General features: G+C 31.5%; 1 protein-coding gene across 1 annotated transcript; it reads right to left on the bottom strand.

Moving 5' to 3' along the window:
* Nucleotides 1–2773: 2773 nt before the first annotated feature.
* On the bottom strand, nucleotides 2774–4137 carry LOC130823296 (uncharacterized). The gene is made up of 2 exons (XM_057687916.1): nucleotides 3370–4137; nucleotides 2774–3262 (listed from the first exon to the last, which is right to left on the bottom strand). Exons 1-2 carry the CDS (start codon nucleotides 4135–4137, stop codon nucleotides 2774–2776), a joined length of 1257 nt encoding a protein of 418 aa, XP_057543899.1.
* Between the last annotated feature and the right edge of the window lie 16501 nt (nucleotides 4138–20638).

The raw sequence follows: 20638 nt of genomic DNA, 5'->3' as shown, positions 1-20638 counted from the left end.
AAAAATCACATTAAATTTTCCTTATAATTTTTATTTTTTAATATCAAAATACCCAATCATCTACTATTTTAAGTTGTTTCTCTTTCATATTGTATTATTTCTATTTTAAGACAATAGTTAGTTAGGTTCTTTTACTTTAATTCATACACTCTTACCTTCTTTCTTTTTATTTCAACCACATATTTAATTTCCTCTCTTTATTTATTATCAAATATATTTTTTTTTTTAAAAACAATACTTTTTCATATTATCGTAAACAAATTAGTGATCACAAAATTTAAGTGCCTAAAAGATCATAGCTGAATCACCGTCGCAATCAAGAAAAGACCCAAAACTAATTTCGAAGAAAATGCATGTCATCAATCATGAAAAGCTACCTCCTTATGACATGAAAAGCACAAACTTATTGAAAACAAAAATAATTTCACAAAAATAAATGTTTGACCTAACTATGACGAAATTAAACCATGTCCCATACTAATGCTATATGCCTATATTTATCTATCACTTTTATTTTGGGTTTTGTTTTATGGATTATATTTGATTTATCATAATTTATATATTATTAATATTAGTTTTTTATAATTTTAACTAATTATAATTAAATAAATTTAAAATTGAAATAGTAACATACATTTGTTAAACTATATAACATATCAAAGAACGAATTCAACCAAAAATTTAAACTGATGGTTAATGTCTTTGCATATGTTATTATATTCTAACAGGACCCCTCACACGAGAGCCTTTTAGGCTAGAATTTAGAAGTGTGGATTCGCATGTGCGTTGAATATTCCACTATAAATGAGGTGTGGTTGATATTCAAACATCTAACCTTTTGTCACACTGACGACTTTTAATACCATATCAAAAAACCAACTCAACTAAAATCTTAGACTGATTGTTGAAAACCTAAAATATGTTATACTAGTATATACACGCGTGCAATGCACATATTTTTTCAATATAAATAAATATAAAAATCTAAATTTTAATTAATGATGCAATTTCATATTATCGTTATCTTATGTAAATAATTTCATTCAAATATAGTTATCACTATAATAATATTAAACCAATTACATAACATATATTTAGATGTGAATAGTTATGCAAATCACACATGTATAATTTATGTAAAAAGTATAATTTATGCAAATTATACACGTGCGTTGAATATATTACTTTAAATAAGAGGTAGTTGAGATTTAAATCTGTAACTTTTTATCACGTTAACTTCTAATATCATATCAAAAAGCCAAATTAACTAAAAATTTAAATCACTCTAACACCATCGCAAAATCAAATAGAATGCCTGATTAGAAGAGGATGTGCGTATCATACACCAAATCGTACAGTAAACTTACCATATTTTTCGGTGACAAGAGTCAATTGCACATGTTAGTCATTTCATGAAGGAGATAAAAGTTAGGCTAAAAATTTGTTCTGATTCCCCGGATCATGTTTCTGTATACTTCACATTTATTAGTCTTGTCATACTCTTCAACAACATATATATAAATCATACTCCCTCCCAACCATTATAATAGTCCCATTTCCTTATTTGGCAATGTCTTTTTAGTTGTCTCATTTCTATTTTTGTCAATATTTTTTTACTTAAATACCCTTAGTTTACACACGTAATTACAAATTTACCCCGTAAACCCTACTAACCCAAAATAATTAACAATATAACCCAACATCAATAATCTTAATCATTCCCTCCCTTTTATAATTCTCCTATTTACTCTGAAACTCTACCTCTCCCTCTCTCTCATCTTCATCCTCAACGTCTGTATTTTTCTTCCTCTTCTTCAATGATCTTCATCTTTATCCCCATTCTTACTGTTTACGGTTTATTATCTTCATCTTTATTTTTTTCCACCATCATTGTCTTCTTTGAAATCCTAATAATTTTAGGGGTTTTTTAAATCTGGGTTTGTTCTTGACAGTTCTGGGTTTTTCGAACATGGCGTCACCAAGGTCTTGTCTTTCTTGGTTGTCTTCGTCCCAAGAAAGTGATCCTGCGATTGGATCTCCTAACCCATGGTTCGATTTCTACAATCGCCTACCTGCATCTTCTACGACTTCTGATGAACGGATCCTAACTGGGGAAGAAGTATAACTTCTAAATATGAAGAAATACAGGGTATATTTGATTTACAATTGGATCTTCAAGATCTATACATTGAGAACTTGTTCCCTTCCTCAGATGAAGAATCATTGGATGATGATGAATTGCTGTCTGATATAGATGTTCGAGGCCCATTTTCTCTTATGGATACATCTTTCCTCTATGACTAATGATGATTTTGTTTATGTGGTATGTATGGTATGCATGTCTTACGTGTTCTGTTTTTGTTGCCCTATGATTTTTTTTTTTTAGGGTAAACAATTGATTATAGCTACAAAATCCCTAAATCCATTCATTTTGCCACAAATCTAGGATTTTCAGTTCATAAGCCACCAAACATTATGTTTAGGAGGCTATGTTCTTACCAGATGTAGGAGGCAATTAGTATGGGATTTGGGTTATCTATGATGAGTTCAATTTGTTCTCTGAGATGAATTTGTTTTTCATTTTATTTTTGAAGCCATCAATAAATTGTTATATGTCTTTTCCTTCTAAATGTTTACGTCTAAACAACTTCATGATTTAATTTCTACATCGTGTTTAGACCTAAACATTTACCTAACAATGTAACCCAAAAGTGAGTACAAAAGGTAACCCAAAAGTATACTCATGTGTGTCCTATTTACATGTTCATGGTGTTCATGCTGGTGCTGCTTCTGTTAATGTACTTGTTTCTTTTGTTGGTGCTTCATTTGTTGCTGGAATATCTGTTGTTGCTTCATTTGTTGCTGGAATATCTGCTGCTGCTTCTGTTGTTGCTTCTGTTGTTGCTTCTGTGCTTGCTGTTGTTAAATGAAGTTGATGGAAAACTGCTTCGTCTTTGATCCCCAAGTAAAATAAAATGACCTCATATGTAGTTTCATCCACCTTTGTGTCCAGATATCTTAGTGCCTCATAAATTGTTTCCTGCTGTACCCCCAAACAATGTGGGAGTCTCCCTTCCCTTTCAAGTTTTGATTTGCTCATGTGTGGAATGTCATAATCCATACCATCTAGTTTCTTAATAACCTCAATTTTACATGCTTGTAGTGTGATCCATACATTCTTCAGTTCATTTGGTTGCAGATTGTCAAATGTTGTAGTCACTGCGTTTACTAATTGTGCATAGTTGTATGCTGATTTTTGATGCTGTAACGATTGTATTGACCTAAAGAACCCTAAGTCAAGCACTTCATATCTGGTGAGTTAGGAGGTTGTTGCACTAAGTGCAAGTTAAATCCATCAAGTGTTGCCACCTCTCTAAACACTTCATCATCATCTAAAATGTGTGGTTTAGCATTGTCCTGTTGAATGAAAATTGTTTTGCTTAAATGTGGTGGCCATTTACTTCTAATTGCTGGTAGTATCTTGTGCACAATCATGTCTCTTGTGTGATCTTTAGTGATTGATTGTATTAGTTTGGTCTCTGGCTCTCTTCTCTTCCTGTTTTTTGAACTCCTTTGTGCTGCCACTTCATGTGTAAAAGGAAATATGCCTGTCTTTCCATCAAAAATCATCTCACCTTCACTAGAAAAGATTGGTCTTGCAACGGCACACATAAACATGATCTTGGGGATAAATCTTTTAGATTGGATTTCTCTATGTGGCTCTATTTCATCTTGAGTTAGATAATATGTTTGTTGTGTCCTTGTAATATAAAACAACTTTTCATCCATGTGCACTACATTTGACATTTCATTAAATGTGAAGTTGCTTGTTTGCTCATCGAAAATGCAACTACTAAGACAAAAAATTAACCTGTCGAGTTTATTTTTGTCTGTAAGTAACGGTTTGATTGCGTTGGTGTGCTTTCGAAAGTACCTTTTTTTTTTCCATCTGCACACTGTGGTTTGGCTAACTCCCAGGGCCCTTGACAGTGCTCTTAAAGTTGTCTTCTTCACTTTTTCAATTGACTTGAATTTGTTTTCATCAAAGGGGATGGATGGCCTTCCTTTGCTCCCTGTCTTCTTGTTGTTGACATTAATTGGAACTTGATTTTTTTTTGATCCCGAATCTATCTCCATATCCTTCCGATTGTCCTCCTATGCACATCGTACTTCTTGGCAATTTCATTGATGAACCCGTATGGTGGCTTCCCTTTACTGTTTAGTGACGTTAAAAGCTCATGCATTATTTGAGTCTTACTAAAATTGTCTACATCTTTTTTTTTAACCATTCTATATACTTCAATGTGGGTTGGTGGAAATTAATTGGAGGTGCTGATTTCTTTATTTAATTTTGCCTTATATAGATGCAATGAATGTTGGTGTTTTTGGTTGTATGGGCGCAATTTTTTTTAGTTTGGCGCCATTCCACTAAAAATACTTGTCAACTCACTGGATTCATGGCTTCTTTTCATCAGTGTATTTATCTTCCAGTTTCATTCATGGCTTCTGTTCATCAGTTTATTTTTTTTCCACTGACATTGATGGCTTCTTTTCAAAATCAAAACTTTTAGATTTTTTGTAGTTATTTAATTAATTTTGAACACTAAATGTATTCCGTGTTTGTTTTTTTATACATCTAAAGTCAACGAAAGATTTAATATCCGCATGCGCATGTGGCGAGAGGGTTGCTCTTTTTCAATTGCCGTTCAAAAAACGTTGAAGAAATCAAGGAAGAATTGAAGACTTAGTTTATTTTATGATTTTGACGGTTTTTGTAATTTATTTGATGTAATTTTTTGTAATTTAAATTAAGTAGTTTAATGTTTGGTTAATTATAACAATTTCGGAAATGTATTAATTTCATTTAATTCCCAAACAATGTGAAACCCAATTTTCCCTCCAAAATTCATTCTATCTACTTTATTAAGCAAAAGGATGGAATCATTAACAATTAATCCAATTACTTAAAAATACCCAACTACCACCTTTTTAATGGACCCCACACAACCCTTAATAACCGTGCCCAAGGAAATGGGACTATTATAATGGTTCGGAGGGAGTATTATATTTTAGCATTTGGTTTATCCTTATAATCCAATGTTAATCATATTTTTAGGTGATCACCAGCCATGTTTTGCTATAAATATACACATGAAATTAGTGATGGAACATCACAGTTTGTTGATTGTGGTGACAACATTAGATTTTTATAGTGGTCGCTTAATTGATACTCCCTCCAATTCAGCATTAATGTTCCATTTGCTTTTTGGATACTATTTATTTCTTACTCTTAAGTTGTATTTTATTATTAATCTACAAGTTAAAACATAGTCATGTCGAATTTTGTTTGATTCGTCTCAATGCAAGGATTATTCATATCAACTTTCCATAATTTTAATAATGCACAATTAGAGATATTAAGGAATGAATAAGAGCATTGAAATAGAGTGTACTAAGTAAAGGCACTATTTAATTTTGGGATGTCTTTTTCAGAATGTGGCTCTTTCATTTTATCAAAAGATAAAAAAAAATTCCACTTCAAAAAAATAATTCAAGACGAAATATATTGTAACAATATATTGATCTAAAATTACTTCAAATATAAAAAAGTTAACAAACAAATTAGTTGAAAAATGTTACACAATAACAGCATTTAATATTTAAAGCCACTATTTCTAGCGGAGCCTAGGTGGCCAGCTACACGACTTATGCTCAGAACTAACACTGGTTGTGTGAAAAAATATTACTATCAGTTACCATAGCGGAAGTTACGATACATGATATTTTATGGACAAAGAAGTCGTTTTATGTTCTTTATATTATTAGTTTCTTATATTAAAGATTATCAAACAACAAAATTGTATCATTGTTTTATTAAACATTTAATAAGAGAAATTGTTTTATTTTTAGCCTATATGATATTTGTTAGTGATTTTCCTAAAACTTTTGGTTAAACCCAACTCGTCATCAACTTACCGTTGAGAGTGTTCTTTTGGGTTTGGATGCTTTCTTCAATTCTTCTAATTGTTTATTACATTCAAATGGCATGCACGTACTCAAAACTAAAAGTGACTTTTGTTAGATACGTATATTAGATTAATCGTTTTCCTATTTTGGAGAAGAACATTCACTTACAATTCAATTGTATTGCTCCCTTCTATTCTAAGATAAATAGACGAGAGATCACATGGGACCTCAAGTGAGGAGCGAATAAGATAAATTAAAATAAAATGTCAAAAAAATGTTAAAAAATTTTTACAATTTTGCTTTTATGATTATTTTATTATTACGAATTTTTATGTAAATTTTCAACATTTTTCTTTAATTTTAAATTAATTTTCAATTTACTATTTTGGTGAATTACCTACTATAACAAGCCATCGGGTTACCCAAGTTTACTATAGTCAATTACCTCTTAAAGTTGGGATTTTTTATGGTTAATATATAGGTGAGATTATTGTAGAAAAATCATGAATAGGTTAAATTATTCTACGTATTTTTTTCTAATATTAAAACAAATGGATAAATAAGAGAAAATATTACTTTATATGAAAATAAGACATTTGGTTTGAATGTGATGAAACAAAAGTGTTAACACTTTTTTACTTTTTTTGTATTTGGTAGCAACAATGTTTTTAATTTTAAAAATTCCGTAACAAAATCCGTTAAAAAACATTCAATTCTATTAACTTCGATATTTTTTATGTTTTCCTTTTATGGGTCTAATGGCATTAATTTGTTTTAAAAGAAAATATAAAAGCTTCTTTTTTGTATGAATTAATATCATGGGATTTATTATTTATATTTGATTAAATTTATTTGATTTAAATTTCTTTTTTGAATGACAATTATTTATTGTTTCAGTTTGTCTTTGGGTTAATGTTTTGTTCTTTCAATCCTACAAATTTTTTTCTTTCGAACCTACAATTTTTTTTTCTTTCTATTTTCATGTTTGGGTTGATGAATGTTTACTTACTTAATCGCATGTTAGTGTATTTCGTCGTGACTATACTTGTAATAAAATCCCTTATCTACCCAAACATGAAAAAAGAAAGAAAAGAATTATGATCCAGAAATAACCAAAAAACAAATAACCATATTGGATATATAATTCGTACGATGGAAAGAACAAAACATCAACCCAAAGAAAAACGAAAATAATAAATAATTATCAATCAAAAGAAATCAAATCAAATAACTTTAATCAAATATAAATTATTAATCCCAAGATAATAACTTATAGAAAAAAAGTAAGCTTGCATATTTTCGTTTTCATCATCTTCATTATCATCCTACCCAGTGTATCTTGCTCATAGAAAAACTATGAACAGGGTCTAGGGAGGGAGAGACGTCGACAACTCATACCCATAAAGGAGAGCGCGACCAAAGAATTCCCCCGACTCGAGACGATAAAGAGACATAACTACATGGGAAAGATAACTTAAATTCCTGTAAATAAATAAATAAGTAGAACCAACAACAAAAAAAGAAAACAAAAACTAATAATAACAGAAATGAGATAAGCAAGAGGGCAAGAACACCAAAAGGTAAACTAAGACGACATTAGTAGTCTAAAACATGGATATGGCGCCTCGAACTAACCCTATCCCTAATCAGGCCCTCAGAGAGGTTTAACTTATCAAGTCAACTCTGATTTGCTCATCCCAAGTTCTCCTGGGTCTTCCTTGACTCCTCTTACCCTCTACTGTTATGCTTTCTACCTTCCTCACAGGGGCGTCGAAAGTCTTTCTCTGCATATGTCCAAACCATCTCAATATATTTCCGCGCATTTTTCCAGAAATAGGGGCTACCCCTAGTTTGTCCCTAAACTCTTGGTTCCTAATTCGATCCATCAATTTGTGCCCACACATCCACCTCAACATACGCATTTCTGTAACTTCCATCTTATGTTCAAAAATCTTCTTTACAGGTCAACATCCGGTCTCATATAGTAGAGCAGGTCTGATTGCTGCCTGGTAGAATTTTCCTTTTAGCTTGTTTGGGAATTTCCTATCACATAGCACTGTAGTGGCTGCTCGCCACTTGAGCCAACCCGCATGTATACAATGATTTACATCTCCGTCAATCTCCCCATCTCTTTGAATAATCAATCATAAATACTTGTACTTGGTCGTACTTTTAACAACTGCTTCATCAATGGAGACCTCTGGTTCACCTACCGGTGATGTCCCAATAAAGTCATAGCGCAAATACTCGGTCTTCGTACGACTAATGCGCAACCCTTTACCTTCTAAAGCTTCCCTCCACTCATCCAATTTATTACTAACCTCCTCTCAAGTTTCTGCTACCAGCACTATGTCGTCAGCGAATAGCATGCACCACGGTACCGTCTCCCAAATACATTAGAAATCTCTTCCATAATGACAATAAAAAGGAAAGGGCTTAGAGCCGACCCCTGATGTAGTCCAACTTTAACCGGAAAAGGCTCTATTATCCCCACCGGTGTCTGAATGTTAGTCGAAACTCTGTCATACATATCCCGTATAGCCTCAATGTACACTAAAGAGATACCTCTAGCCTTGAGGCTATCCTAGATGACACGTCGTGGTATGCTATCATACGCTTTCTCCAAGTCAATGAACACCATATGCAGATCCTTCTTTCTCTCCTTATATTTCTCCATTAGTCTCCTCAAAACATGAATTGCCTCATTGGTTGACCTTCCTGGTATAAAACCGAATTGGTTCTCTCTAATCACCGTTTCCTGCCTAATTGTCCTCTCTATAACTCTTTCCCACAATTTCATTGTGTGGCTTAGAAATTTGATACCTCTATAGTTCCCGCATACCTGCGCATTGCCTTTGTTTTTAAACAGAGGTATTAGTGTGCTACTCCTCCATTCTTCTGGCATCTTATGTGTCCTCAAAATAATATTAAAGAGGTTAGTCAGCCAACGAATGCCCTTTTCTCCTAAACCCCTCCACACCTCGATCGGGATGTTATCTGGCCCGACTGCCTTTGTTCTCCCCATCTTTTTGAGAGCTTCTCCTACTTATTCTGTGGTAATATCACTCGTTGACCCGTATTCCAGTGGTCTTTGGACGTAAGAAATTTGGTTATCCGCCTCCTTTGGCCCCCTAGACTCATTGAGTAGCTGAGAGAAATATTGGAGCCATCTGGTTTTGATGTCCTCTTGTCTCAGAAGAACTCGTCCTCCCTCATCCTTGATGTATTTCACTGACTCTAAGTCTTGCCCATGCCTGGACCTAGTCCTTGCCAATTTAAAAATCTGCTTCTTCCCCTCTTTGGTATCAAGCTTCTGATACAAGTCCTCATGATAGTGCAAATTTTAATAACCGCAAGCGCACGGTTGACGTGTAGCTGCGGGTCGAACACAAGGAGCCGAGTTAATCGATTTGGTTGTTTAATGACTACAAGAAACAGATTAAACAATAATGTGGTTGAGAAGCTAGTACTACCGTGCAAATAAACTAATGCAAAAACAGAAATGATATGGAGATAACAATGATATGACAAGCTCTAGGGCGCCGGGCATCACCTAATTGTAACATGGGGATAAATTACTCTCATGATTGTATGAAACTAAGTCATCGACATAATTAAACGTGATCTAATTAATCTCAAGCTTCCGCTCTATTGATTAATATCGTTTTAAGACCAAACTAGTGTTAATCCTCAAACTTCCGTTTTATTGGTTAAACTAGAAGAAATTTAACTTAGATATATCTCAATCCTAAATTAATCCTAATTTCAAACTTCTGTTTTATTGAAAAGGTTAATAAAGAGGTTTAAATCGAGATTCATTAAGCGTAGGTTCAATTACAGACTCAATCCACACATGATCAATCGATAAAATATTATCCCATGCTTTGAATTAGGGATTCTGCTCTAACCATAGATAAGAAAACTACTCATTATGCATAATGATGAAGAACACGTAGTAAATGATAGACAAAGGATCTTCAAATAAAAACTAACAAAAAAACTAGAGAGAAAATCTGAAATTTACTAAAGAAAACTAAAACTAAAATTGAATGTCATGATAAGAGTAACCGCCACTTAAAAAAGTGGTTCTAAAAATTAGGGAAAACCGCCATACAGGGTGCACAACCAAGTCGGCTGTGGTGAATGCTCAGCAGAAAGCCGAGTCGGCTTTTGATGAAATAGAAGCACTGATTTTCCAGAACCTACAACCGACTCGGCAGTGACTTTGCCTTCCACAAAAGCCGAGTCGGCTTTTATCACTACCTAAATTGCTGCTTTCCAGAACATTAAGACGACTCGGCTGGGGCTTGATCCTCTTATGAACCCGAGTCGGCTTTATGCACTGCCTATGATCTTTGTTCCAAAGGCTAGCGACGAGTAGGCTTTGACCTTGGTTGCTCCTCACAGCCGAATGGGCTTTGCTTTGATGCTTGGAAACTCACACTTAGGGTCGTTTAGCGGTTTCTATTTATTCACAATTTAGCTCACGAGCATCGATTTCCGTCTCATAATGCCCTACAATTGTAAAAACCATAATTCTTGCACAAACATACCCCAAAATCATCAAAATCGGCCCAATTACTCCCGAAGTGTCAAAATATTACAAATCGGAGTAAATGGACTAAAAACGACCCTAAACCACCATTAAACTTCATAAAAGGAGCATAATAATAAACGCGATAAGTGCAAATAATCGCATTTATCACCTCATAACCACGGTTTTTTGCCTCCATTATCGCTTTCTTTGCCGCCCGCTCTGCTTCTTTATAGCTCAATCTCTTTTCTATCCTATCCTCCTCTTCCGTGCATGCCATAAGTTCCTTAAGTCTCTTGTTTTTATCCTTTATCTTCTTTTCCACCTCATCATTCCACCACCACTACTCTTTGAACACTTTTTGTTCACTCGACGACACCCCCAAGGTCTATTTTGCCACTTTTCTAATAGTTTTTGCCATGTTCACCCACATTTTAATTGCATCCTTCGACTAACTTGGGAAGCCCGAAAAAATTATCTTGCTTGATAGGGTTGTGACCATATCCCCTTTGAGTCTCCCCCACATGATCTTTCCCCTGGACTCGACATTCTTCTTTATGATTTTCTTCCGCATCCTGAAAACCAGTACTAAAAGCCTGTGTTGGGTGGGCATCTCTGTACCTAACACCACCTTACAATTCAAGCATGAGGCCCGATCTCCTTCATGCCATTAAATCTGCAAAAAGGAAAATATAAAAAATACAAAAGTTAACGAAATTGGATGTTTTTTATTGGATTTTGCTACAAAATTTTCAAAATTAATATTTTATTGCTACCATATAGAAAAAACTTAAAGGGATATTCTACATGGTAAGCACGAACTATTGCAAAAGGTCAGTGGTAATAATTTTTAAAAAATTTTTCACAAAATAGTACTTTATTTTTGAACATTGAGCTATATTAACATTATGAAGGAAAAGCGTATGTTCTTCCGTTATATTGTGAAATTATCATTTTACCCTTTGTTATTTTATTTAAACCCTTCATCTTTCATCTATGTTCTTCCTCAACTACCCAAATGGATAATCATATTCATCCAACTTTCAGGACTTGTAATCTCTTTCTCTAAGGACCCAAACGCAACAGAGCTGTATGTTAGTGTATGAACAGAGATGAGTATGATGATCATGAACAAATCCAACCCACTCAAACAAGCATCAGCAGCAAGTATTTTTTTCAACAAAGAAACATGAATATGTTAAAGAATCCAAGACCAACAATTCCATAGAATAACCCCACACTCTCATTTCCAAGGCACACATACAATAATACTCATACTCCACTTCCCGTAATTGTGATTATTGAAATGCTTAATATGAATATGAATATCCATTTGGGTATTTTAATAAAATTCATGATGAATGGAAGAGGAAGTAGGGATGCAGGTGGGGCGGGTCTAATAGGAGACCCGCCCCATCCCCGCCCCATCGGAGAGAGGATGGGTCCCGGTTTGATGGGTTATGGGGCGGGTACGGGTATAAAATTCATACCCATCGCGGGGATGGGGATGGAGATGGGTTTCAGGTGATACCCGCCCCATCCCCGCCCCGCCCTGCCCCGCCTCAAGATACCCGCCTCAAAATATTTTAAAGTCTTTTGCTAGTTTCTGTTTTCTTTCCCGTTCTGTAAATGCGATATCTTCTTCGTCCGGACTCGCATTTTTCTTCATAAAAATGGTTAAAAGAGTTCAAAGTTGTTAATGATGAGTCGATTGGTAATTTAACTAGTTATTGATATTTATGTAATGATGTTATTAGTTTTATAAAATGATTGAATATAAATATGTGGCACAGATGGGTATTAAGCGGGGATTTGACAGGTGGTGGGGCGGGAAAAATGGGTATTACACGGGGATGGATACCCAGATGGGTGGTGGGGCGGGGATGGTTTTAGATACAAACCCATCGGGGCGGGGACGGGGAAAAAAATTATATCCGCCGCGGGGATGGCGATGGGATGGGGATGGGGATTGCATTAACAGATGGGGATGGGGATTGCAAGATTATACTAATTTTAATATTTTCAAAAAAATTAAATAACAAGACATAGATTTTTAATTTTTAATTTAAATTAAAATATGTGTAAAAGAATAATTTGTATTGACTAAAAACTAAGCATATATTCATTTTGTATCAAAAATGCACACTAAAAATGCACAAAATAATGACCATAGCATTTGGTAGTCAACTATTTACTATAGGCCTATAGCCACCAGGTCCCAGATGGCTGCCAAATACATCTCGTCCCTATATAAATCGTCGCAATAGTAATTGGAAGCCATCTGGTTGTGCCATTGGCGACCATACATGAGGTAGCCAAGTGGTAGCTTAACGATGAGCAATAGCTATCATAGATGTGGTAGCCAAGTGGTATTTAGCATATTATGAGTTATTACTATATATTAAATTGTTTTTGTGTAGTATTAGGTATATTAGAATAATATTAATTGTATTAGTATGGTATTAGTTTTATAAGTATATTATTAGTTTCATTTTAGTTGTATTTGTGTTGTATTAGTAGTGTTAATATGTGATTAGCATAGTATTAGTCGTATTAGTATATTATAATTTGTATTTATTTAGTATTAGTCATATTAGTTCAACATTAGTTTTCTTAGTGAAGCATTAATCTACATGTTGGTGTATTATTACTCCTATTATTATAGAATTAGTTGTATTGATACAGTATTAGTAGTAATAATGTAGTATTAAGAGAAAATTATTTAAAACTACCTTTTCTATACCCTTCTTTGCAAAAAACTACCTTTTGTAAATTTTTTTGCAAAAAACTACCTTATTTAAAGTATTCTTTGCAAAAGACTACCTATTAACGGTTTCTTAGTGTTTGACCGTTGAAACTGACGTTGACCATCACGTGCAAGTCACGTGATGTATTAAAAATTTTTTTTTTTAAAAAGTAACATTAATAATAATAATAAAAATAAATAAATAAATAATAATAATAATAATAATAATAATAATAATAATAATAATAATAATAATAATAATAATAATAATAATAAAAATAATAATAATAATAATAATAGTAATAGTAATATAAAAATAAAAATAAAAGAAATAAAAAAAATAATAAAAATTATAATAAAAATAAAAAAAAAAAAAAAATAATAATAATAATAATAATAATAATAACAATAATAATAATAATAATAATAATAATAATAATAATAATAATAATAATAATAATAATAATAATAATAATAATAATAATAATAATAATAATAATAATAATAATCATAATAAAAAAAATAAAAATAAAAATAAAAATAAAAATAAAAATAAAAATAAAAAAATAATAATAAAAATAAAAATAAAATTAAAAAAAAATAATAATAAAAAATTAATTAAAATAAAATAATAATGATAATAATAATGATAATAATAATAATAATAATAATAATAATTATAACAACAACAATAATAAGAATATTATTATTAGTATTATGATTATTATTATTATTATTATTATTATTATTATTATTATTATTATTTTTATTATTATTATTATTATTATTATTATTATTATTTATTATTATTATTATTATTATTATTATTATTATTATTATTATTATTATTATTATTATTATTATTATTATTATTATTATTTATATTATTATTACTTTTATTAATATTATTATTATTTTTTTATTTTTCTTTTTATTTTTTATTTTTAAATTTTATTTTTATTATAATAATAATAATAATAATAATAATAATAATAATAATAATAATAATAATAATAATAATAATAATAATAATAATAATAATAATAATAATTATTATTATTATTATTATTATTTATTTTTATTATTTTTATTATTATTATTATTGTTACTTTTTAAAAAAAATTTTTTTTTATCACGTGACTTGCACGTGATGGTCAACGTCAGTTTCAACGGTCAAACACTAAGAAACCGTTAATAGGTAGTCTTTTGCAAAGAATACTTTAAATAAGGTAGTTTTTTGCAAAAAAATTTACAAAAGGTAGTTTTTTGCAAAGAAGGGTATAGAAAAGGTAGTTTTAAATAATTTTCTCTAGTATTAATCATAAGAGTATAATATTAGTCATATTAAATTAATACGAGTCGTATTTGTATAGTATTAGTAATATTAGTGTATTATTAGTATAAATGCATAAAATTAGCATTAAATTTTTATCGTATGGATATAGTTTTAGTCGTAATAAAAGCAAATCTCAATCTCACAATAGAGATTACAAGTGGAACACTTTAAAAAGCATTCTAAGTTAGGTGTATTAAACTATGAAATACTCTAACTCTTTTTAACACTTAATCCTATTACAAATTGTAAGAGCTAGATGAACTAAAAATTACAACTCATTTAAATACTTAGAGAATATTAGTTCTTAAGTCAAGAGAGAAAATTGTAAGAAGAGTGCATCCTTAATTCTTGAACGAAACCTTATATTTATAGATGTTACACCTCAAAATATCCTTGAAGAGCAAGAAAGCTTCATCCATTAATTTCATTGATCTGGATATTTTGTGCCAGTCTTCATGACCTTAAGCTTTAATTCAAACTGGCGTTACTGACAGCTCATATAATTTCGTCATTATGTCCTGTAATCAGTTATCAATAACCAATGTTGTGCTACCACATTAGAACTTATACAAGATATTGAAAACTCAGCAAAACCAGATAATTCAACGTGTAAATAATTATTCAAAATTAATTCCTATTTTGAGCATTAATTTAAATTGACTTTTTCTATTTATAGTATCAATTTAAATTACCATGTTATTTATAGGAAACTCTTTAATTAACTTAACAACTTATTTAAAATCAAATATTAAGCGTGTACTATAAATAACAAAACGTGTGTAGCTTGTACTTTAACATTTAATCGTGTAATAATATATCCAAACGTTTAAAATAAAACGTGTAATTATATATTCAACTTAATTTCAATATATTTTGACCTATTAAAATATTTCAAAGATAATTTTAATAGTCCTTCACCTATTAAAATATTTCAAAGATAATTATGAAACTGACCTTATTGTAAACATAATTATCTTAAATTTATTCAAACTTATTTCAAGACTTATAAATCCAATCTTAAGATAAACTTAAGTCATTTAAACATATTTCAATATTTCGGACTTAAAATATATATCAATTATTCACTTTTTATTTAATATGATTTCGGACCGACTTAAACAACTAAATGTATTACTAAATTTATTTGTTTAATTAATATGTGTTTTAAATTATCATCATTTAAGAAAGTTGAGTCTTCAGTCGTATTAGTATAGTATTAGTTTCATTAATGAAGCGTTAGTCTTATTAGTATAGTATTATTCATATTGGTTCTATTAGTTTAGTAATAGTCTTAGTAGAGTAAAACAAGGCGTAATTAGTAATACATTTGTCGTATTAGTATATTTTTAGTAATATATTAGTAAAATATTTCTCATATTAGTTAATTATTAGTTGTAATTGTTGTAGAATCGGTGAATAATCTTAATATAAGTTGTATTAGTGTTGTATTAATCATATTAGTGTATTATTAATCGTACTAAACTGTTGGAGAAAATTATCACCTTTTTTGAATGATAATTAAAAACAAAATAAAATAATAATTTAATATTATTTTAAAGATAATTAATCTTAAACAAATTATTGTTAAAATTATAGGCTACTACTTTTGAATGTGGGGGAAAAATTCCCTCCATTTTTTCATATACTATCTATTTGCGACTATTTAACGAAAAACACAAACACAAAACCAAAATAAAAAAGTACGTCCCTTGAGATACCGTCTTTTTAAGAGACGACTTTCAAAGTCCAGTTCAATTTACAAAAGCACTTACTACACGCACGCATTTCACAAAAAATAATAACCTATTGTAACTTTAGTAGGTATTTTGAACTAGTTTTAGTAGGCATTTAAACTAGTTTTAGTATTATTTTTGTATGCTGGAGTAATCATTTTGAATAGTTGATGTAGGTATTTTAAAGTAGTTATAGTAAGTTTTTTTTTGCATACTGAAGTAGACATATAAACGCCCACAGTATAAAACATAAACTCCTATATCAAATAACCTAAAGAGCTACAACACATGATATAAGCTCCTACAGCACATAACATAAATACTTACGACAAATAACCTAAATATCTACGACATATAACAAAAATACCTATAGCACATAACAAAACCATCTACAGCAAATATCCTAAACACCTACAGTACATAACCTAAACATCTACAACATATAACACCTACTTGACAACTTCAGCACGTTATAAACACCTACTTGAAAAACTGTGAACTCCTACTTAACGAATCCTAAATGCCTACTTGAGGTATCCAAAATCCCTACTAAATAAACATGCAGTTATACTACATTTTTGTTTTTGTATTTTTAAAAAATCTAATGGGTCGGCCTAATTGAGACCGTCTCTTTAAAAGACAGTCTCTCACAACAATTTGCGCATAAAAAAAGTTCAAAAGGATGCTCGACATATTTTTGGGAGTTGGTCGTTATTGCCAATCACACATGCTTTATCTCCATCGACTAACAGCGTCTTGTTGTAGTTTCTAGTCGCTTATATTTGCTCGCATGTTTATCGTTTTTGTAGGTTAGAAAAAATTTAGTACAGTTTTTGTAATTATAACATCTTTAATATAACAACACATGTAGGTACATAAAAATGTGTATTCATGAATATTGTAAATTGAAAATATCATTTTATATGTTTGAAGACTATAGTTCACTTTCATATAAAATAAATAGTTGATATTTGATATTATTTATGTACTTTTATTATTGTTTTCTTTTATTGCGATTTGATATCTAGTAAGAAACTATTTTATTTTAATTTTTGATAGTTTTCAGTTGTGTATAGTTGAAGATATTTGTCATAAACATAATAATGTAATACTACAGATAGAATAGTTATATTAAAGTTATATATTGGTAAATTCTACGTAGTAACATTGAGATATAGGATTTTGCACGTGGTAACCAAAGTTTTTTTTATTTTTTATTTTTTTTTATTTTTTTATTTTTTTAAAATTCATGCAGTGCCATAAGGTTTACCCAATTAAATCTCTGTGGCCTTTTTTTACAAAAAGACGTTTGAAAACCGTCTATTAGTAAGGAAGCCATGTTTTTGAGATTGAAAACATCGAAAATCATTCAAAATATGACATTTGCCTTAATTCCCTATAATATCTCTAATTTTTCAACCCCTAATTCCGTAACCTTAATTTTCCAATTTCTCAAAATTTCACAAACTTTGAGCATTAAATTGAAGGTATCACTAGTGGAAAAAATCTTATTTGTTGCGTGACATATGCTGCTGTTTTTCAACTATGTAGCATAAAATAGGATAAAAAACGAGGGGAAAAAAATTAGATTATATGCTGCGATTCTGTAACATCTCGGAATAACTCGGGTCGTACGAAAAGAGAAGATGGCCCTTCTAAAAACGAGATAAATATTATCCGAGTCAAACCGGGATGTTAGAAGGCAGCTAAAACGGATTTGAAATTCAAGGAAAGCTTGCGGATCGAGTTCTATTAGTGTTATTATGAACTACTAGATATAAGAAATTCTTAGCAGCGGATAAGCACGAAAAGTTAAATCTACTTATTAAAACTTGAGAACGAAAATTGCCTCATAAAACCAAATGTTCTTTAAACTTAATTAGAAGTTCTTATCAAGACTTCTATATCCTAATGATTTATTTCTTCAAGGGTCAATCCTCACTCCCCAAACCTGCAACTTAACTTACTGCTAGTCATTGCCCAGATAGGAAACAACATCATCGTAGGGTCGTTAAGACCAAAAGTACACGTCAGCAATTGTCGCATATCAAGTAAATAATAACACAAGAGAAAGTTTTAATTTAATAGCTGTCAATTCACAGAACAATACGCTTCGATCATGATAATAAAGAATAATTATTTTCATGTAAAGATTAGTCAGCCATAATGCTATACTATCCAGCCATACTGCCGGTACACTCCAATCTCCATAAGTGAGACATTACATTAGGGGGAGCTAACCCCTAAGCAAGTCTCTACCATAGACACTCACCTTACTTCGGTGCCTATGGTTAAGTATGCATACCCCCGCGGTGGCTCATAATGCCCCCATATACAGCGAGTAATTCATTTCCACCAATTGACGTCATACTACGTCCACTTTAAGGTTAGTGAGGTCATACTACCTCTGCTTATCAAAACAATGAATCAAAATTATTTATTCGAAAGATAACATTATTCGTACTATATATCCATACTTTAATTTTGTATACCATTATTAAATGATACATCGGACTAATGCGAACTTCGCTGCGTGTACATACCTTAAGCAAGATAACCAACTCACAAGCGTCTTAATCAATTCCCGGTCACGAATCGACTTCCTACAAGGTTCAATCGTATTCGGGAAATAAGCACACATACACATTTTCCTCAAATCATCCATAACACACATAAAAAAAATCATAGAAATTTAAATTAAAACTTTAAAAATAAAACTAGGTTAAGAATTTACTCACAATTTGCACAAGAACAAAACACCAATTGATGAACAAGATGATGATACTAGGCGTGAGTAGAAGGAGATTGAAGAAGAATATATATTTTTCCTTGAGTTTTCTAAGAGTTTTGAAAGAAGAATGCTAATGATGAGACTAAGGTAATTAGGAGATTAAGGAAATAAAGGAATTAAGGAAATTAAGGAAACAATTATTCAAGGCAATAATTCTTAATCTTTCAATATTCTTCAAGAGGTTACAAATCCCCCAAGTTACCCCATATGGCCGGCCAACTCTACAAATCCCCTTTTATTTATTTTTTTTTTGAAATTAAAGATAGATTAGGAAAAAAGATTTGGGCTTAAAATGGTTTTAATTGCCTTAAAAGTTGAAATCTCATGATCTAACCTACTAACAAAATAAATAATAATAAAAAAAATATACTCTTCTAAAAAGAATAATAATAATAATATTACCAGTAAATCATTGAATATATCGGAAAAATATCGGGGTGTTACAGACTACCCCCCTTAAAAAGGTTTTGACCCCAAAACCTCAACGTACAAACACAAAACACACAACAATCACACACACAAAAACGACAAAACAAGCACACAACAAAAGGAATAGATCAAAATAACTCAATGCGCGAAAAATCCTATTGATTTCTATCCCCCTTAAAAAGTCACGTCCCCGTAACTTACTAACCTGAGGGAAAAGGTACAGATACTTCTCTCGCATGGAAGCTTCTGTTTCCCAAGTTGCCTCTTGTAACCGATGATTTGACCATAGAACCTTAACCATTGCAACATCTTTTCGCCGAGTACTGCAAGGCTTTCTATCTAAATCTGAACAGGTTGCTCTTCATAGGTGAGGCATTCATCAAGCTCTAACGTTTTTGGGTCTAAGACATGCGTAGAAGCCGCAACATAACGTTTTAACTGGGAGATATGAAAAACGTCATGAACCTTACCCAGCGCATTAGGCAACGCTAACCGGTAAGCTAACTTCCCAATCCGCTCCACAATATCATAGGGACCAATGAAACGCGGGCTTAACTTCCCACGAGCACCAAAACGAACCACACCTTTCATCGGAGACACACGGAGTAGAACTTTGTCGCCCACTTCGTACTCATCAGGCCGACGTCGGAGATCGGCGTACGATTTTTGTCTATCCTGGGTTGCCTTCATTTTATCGCGAATCAACTTTACTTTCTCAGTCATTTGCACAAGCATATCAGGTCCTAAGGTGACAGATTCAGTAAAATCATCCCAACATACAGGACTACGGCACTTACGACCATAAAGTGCTTCAAACGGAGCCATTTGAATCGTTGCCTGATAACTGTTATTATAAGAGAATTCTACTAAATCCAAATGTTCAACCCATGAACCTTGCCATTCCATGGCTATTACTCTCAACATGTCTTCTAGTATCTGATTGACACGTTCAGTCTGACCATCCGTCATAGGGTGAAAAGACGTACTATGAAGAAGAGTGGTTCCCAAAGCCTGCTGTAATGATTTCCAAAAATGTGACAAGTATCGAGTATCACGATTGGAGACAATAGTACGAGGTATTCCGTGATATCGAACAACGTAT

The sequence above is a fragment of the Amaranthus tricolor genome, chromosome 9 (genome assembly GCF_026212465.1).
Source record: "Amaranthus tricolor cultivar Red isolate AtriRed21 chromosome 9, ASM2621246v1, whole genome shotgun sequence".
Lineage (NCBI taxonomy): Eukaryota > Viridiplantae > Streptophyta > Magnoliopsida > Caryophyllales > Amaranthaceae > Amaranthus > Amaranthus tricolor.
This window is presented reverse-complemented; position numbering and strand designations above follow the sequence as displayed.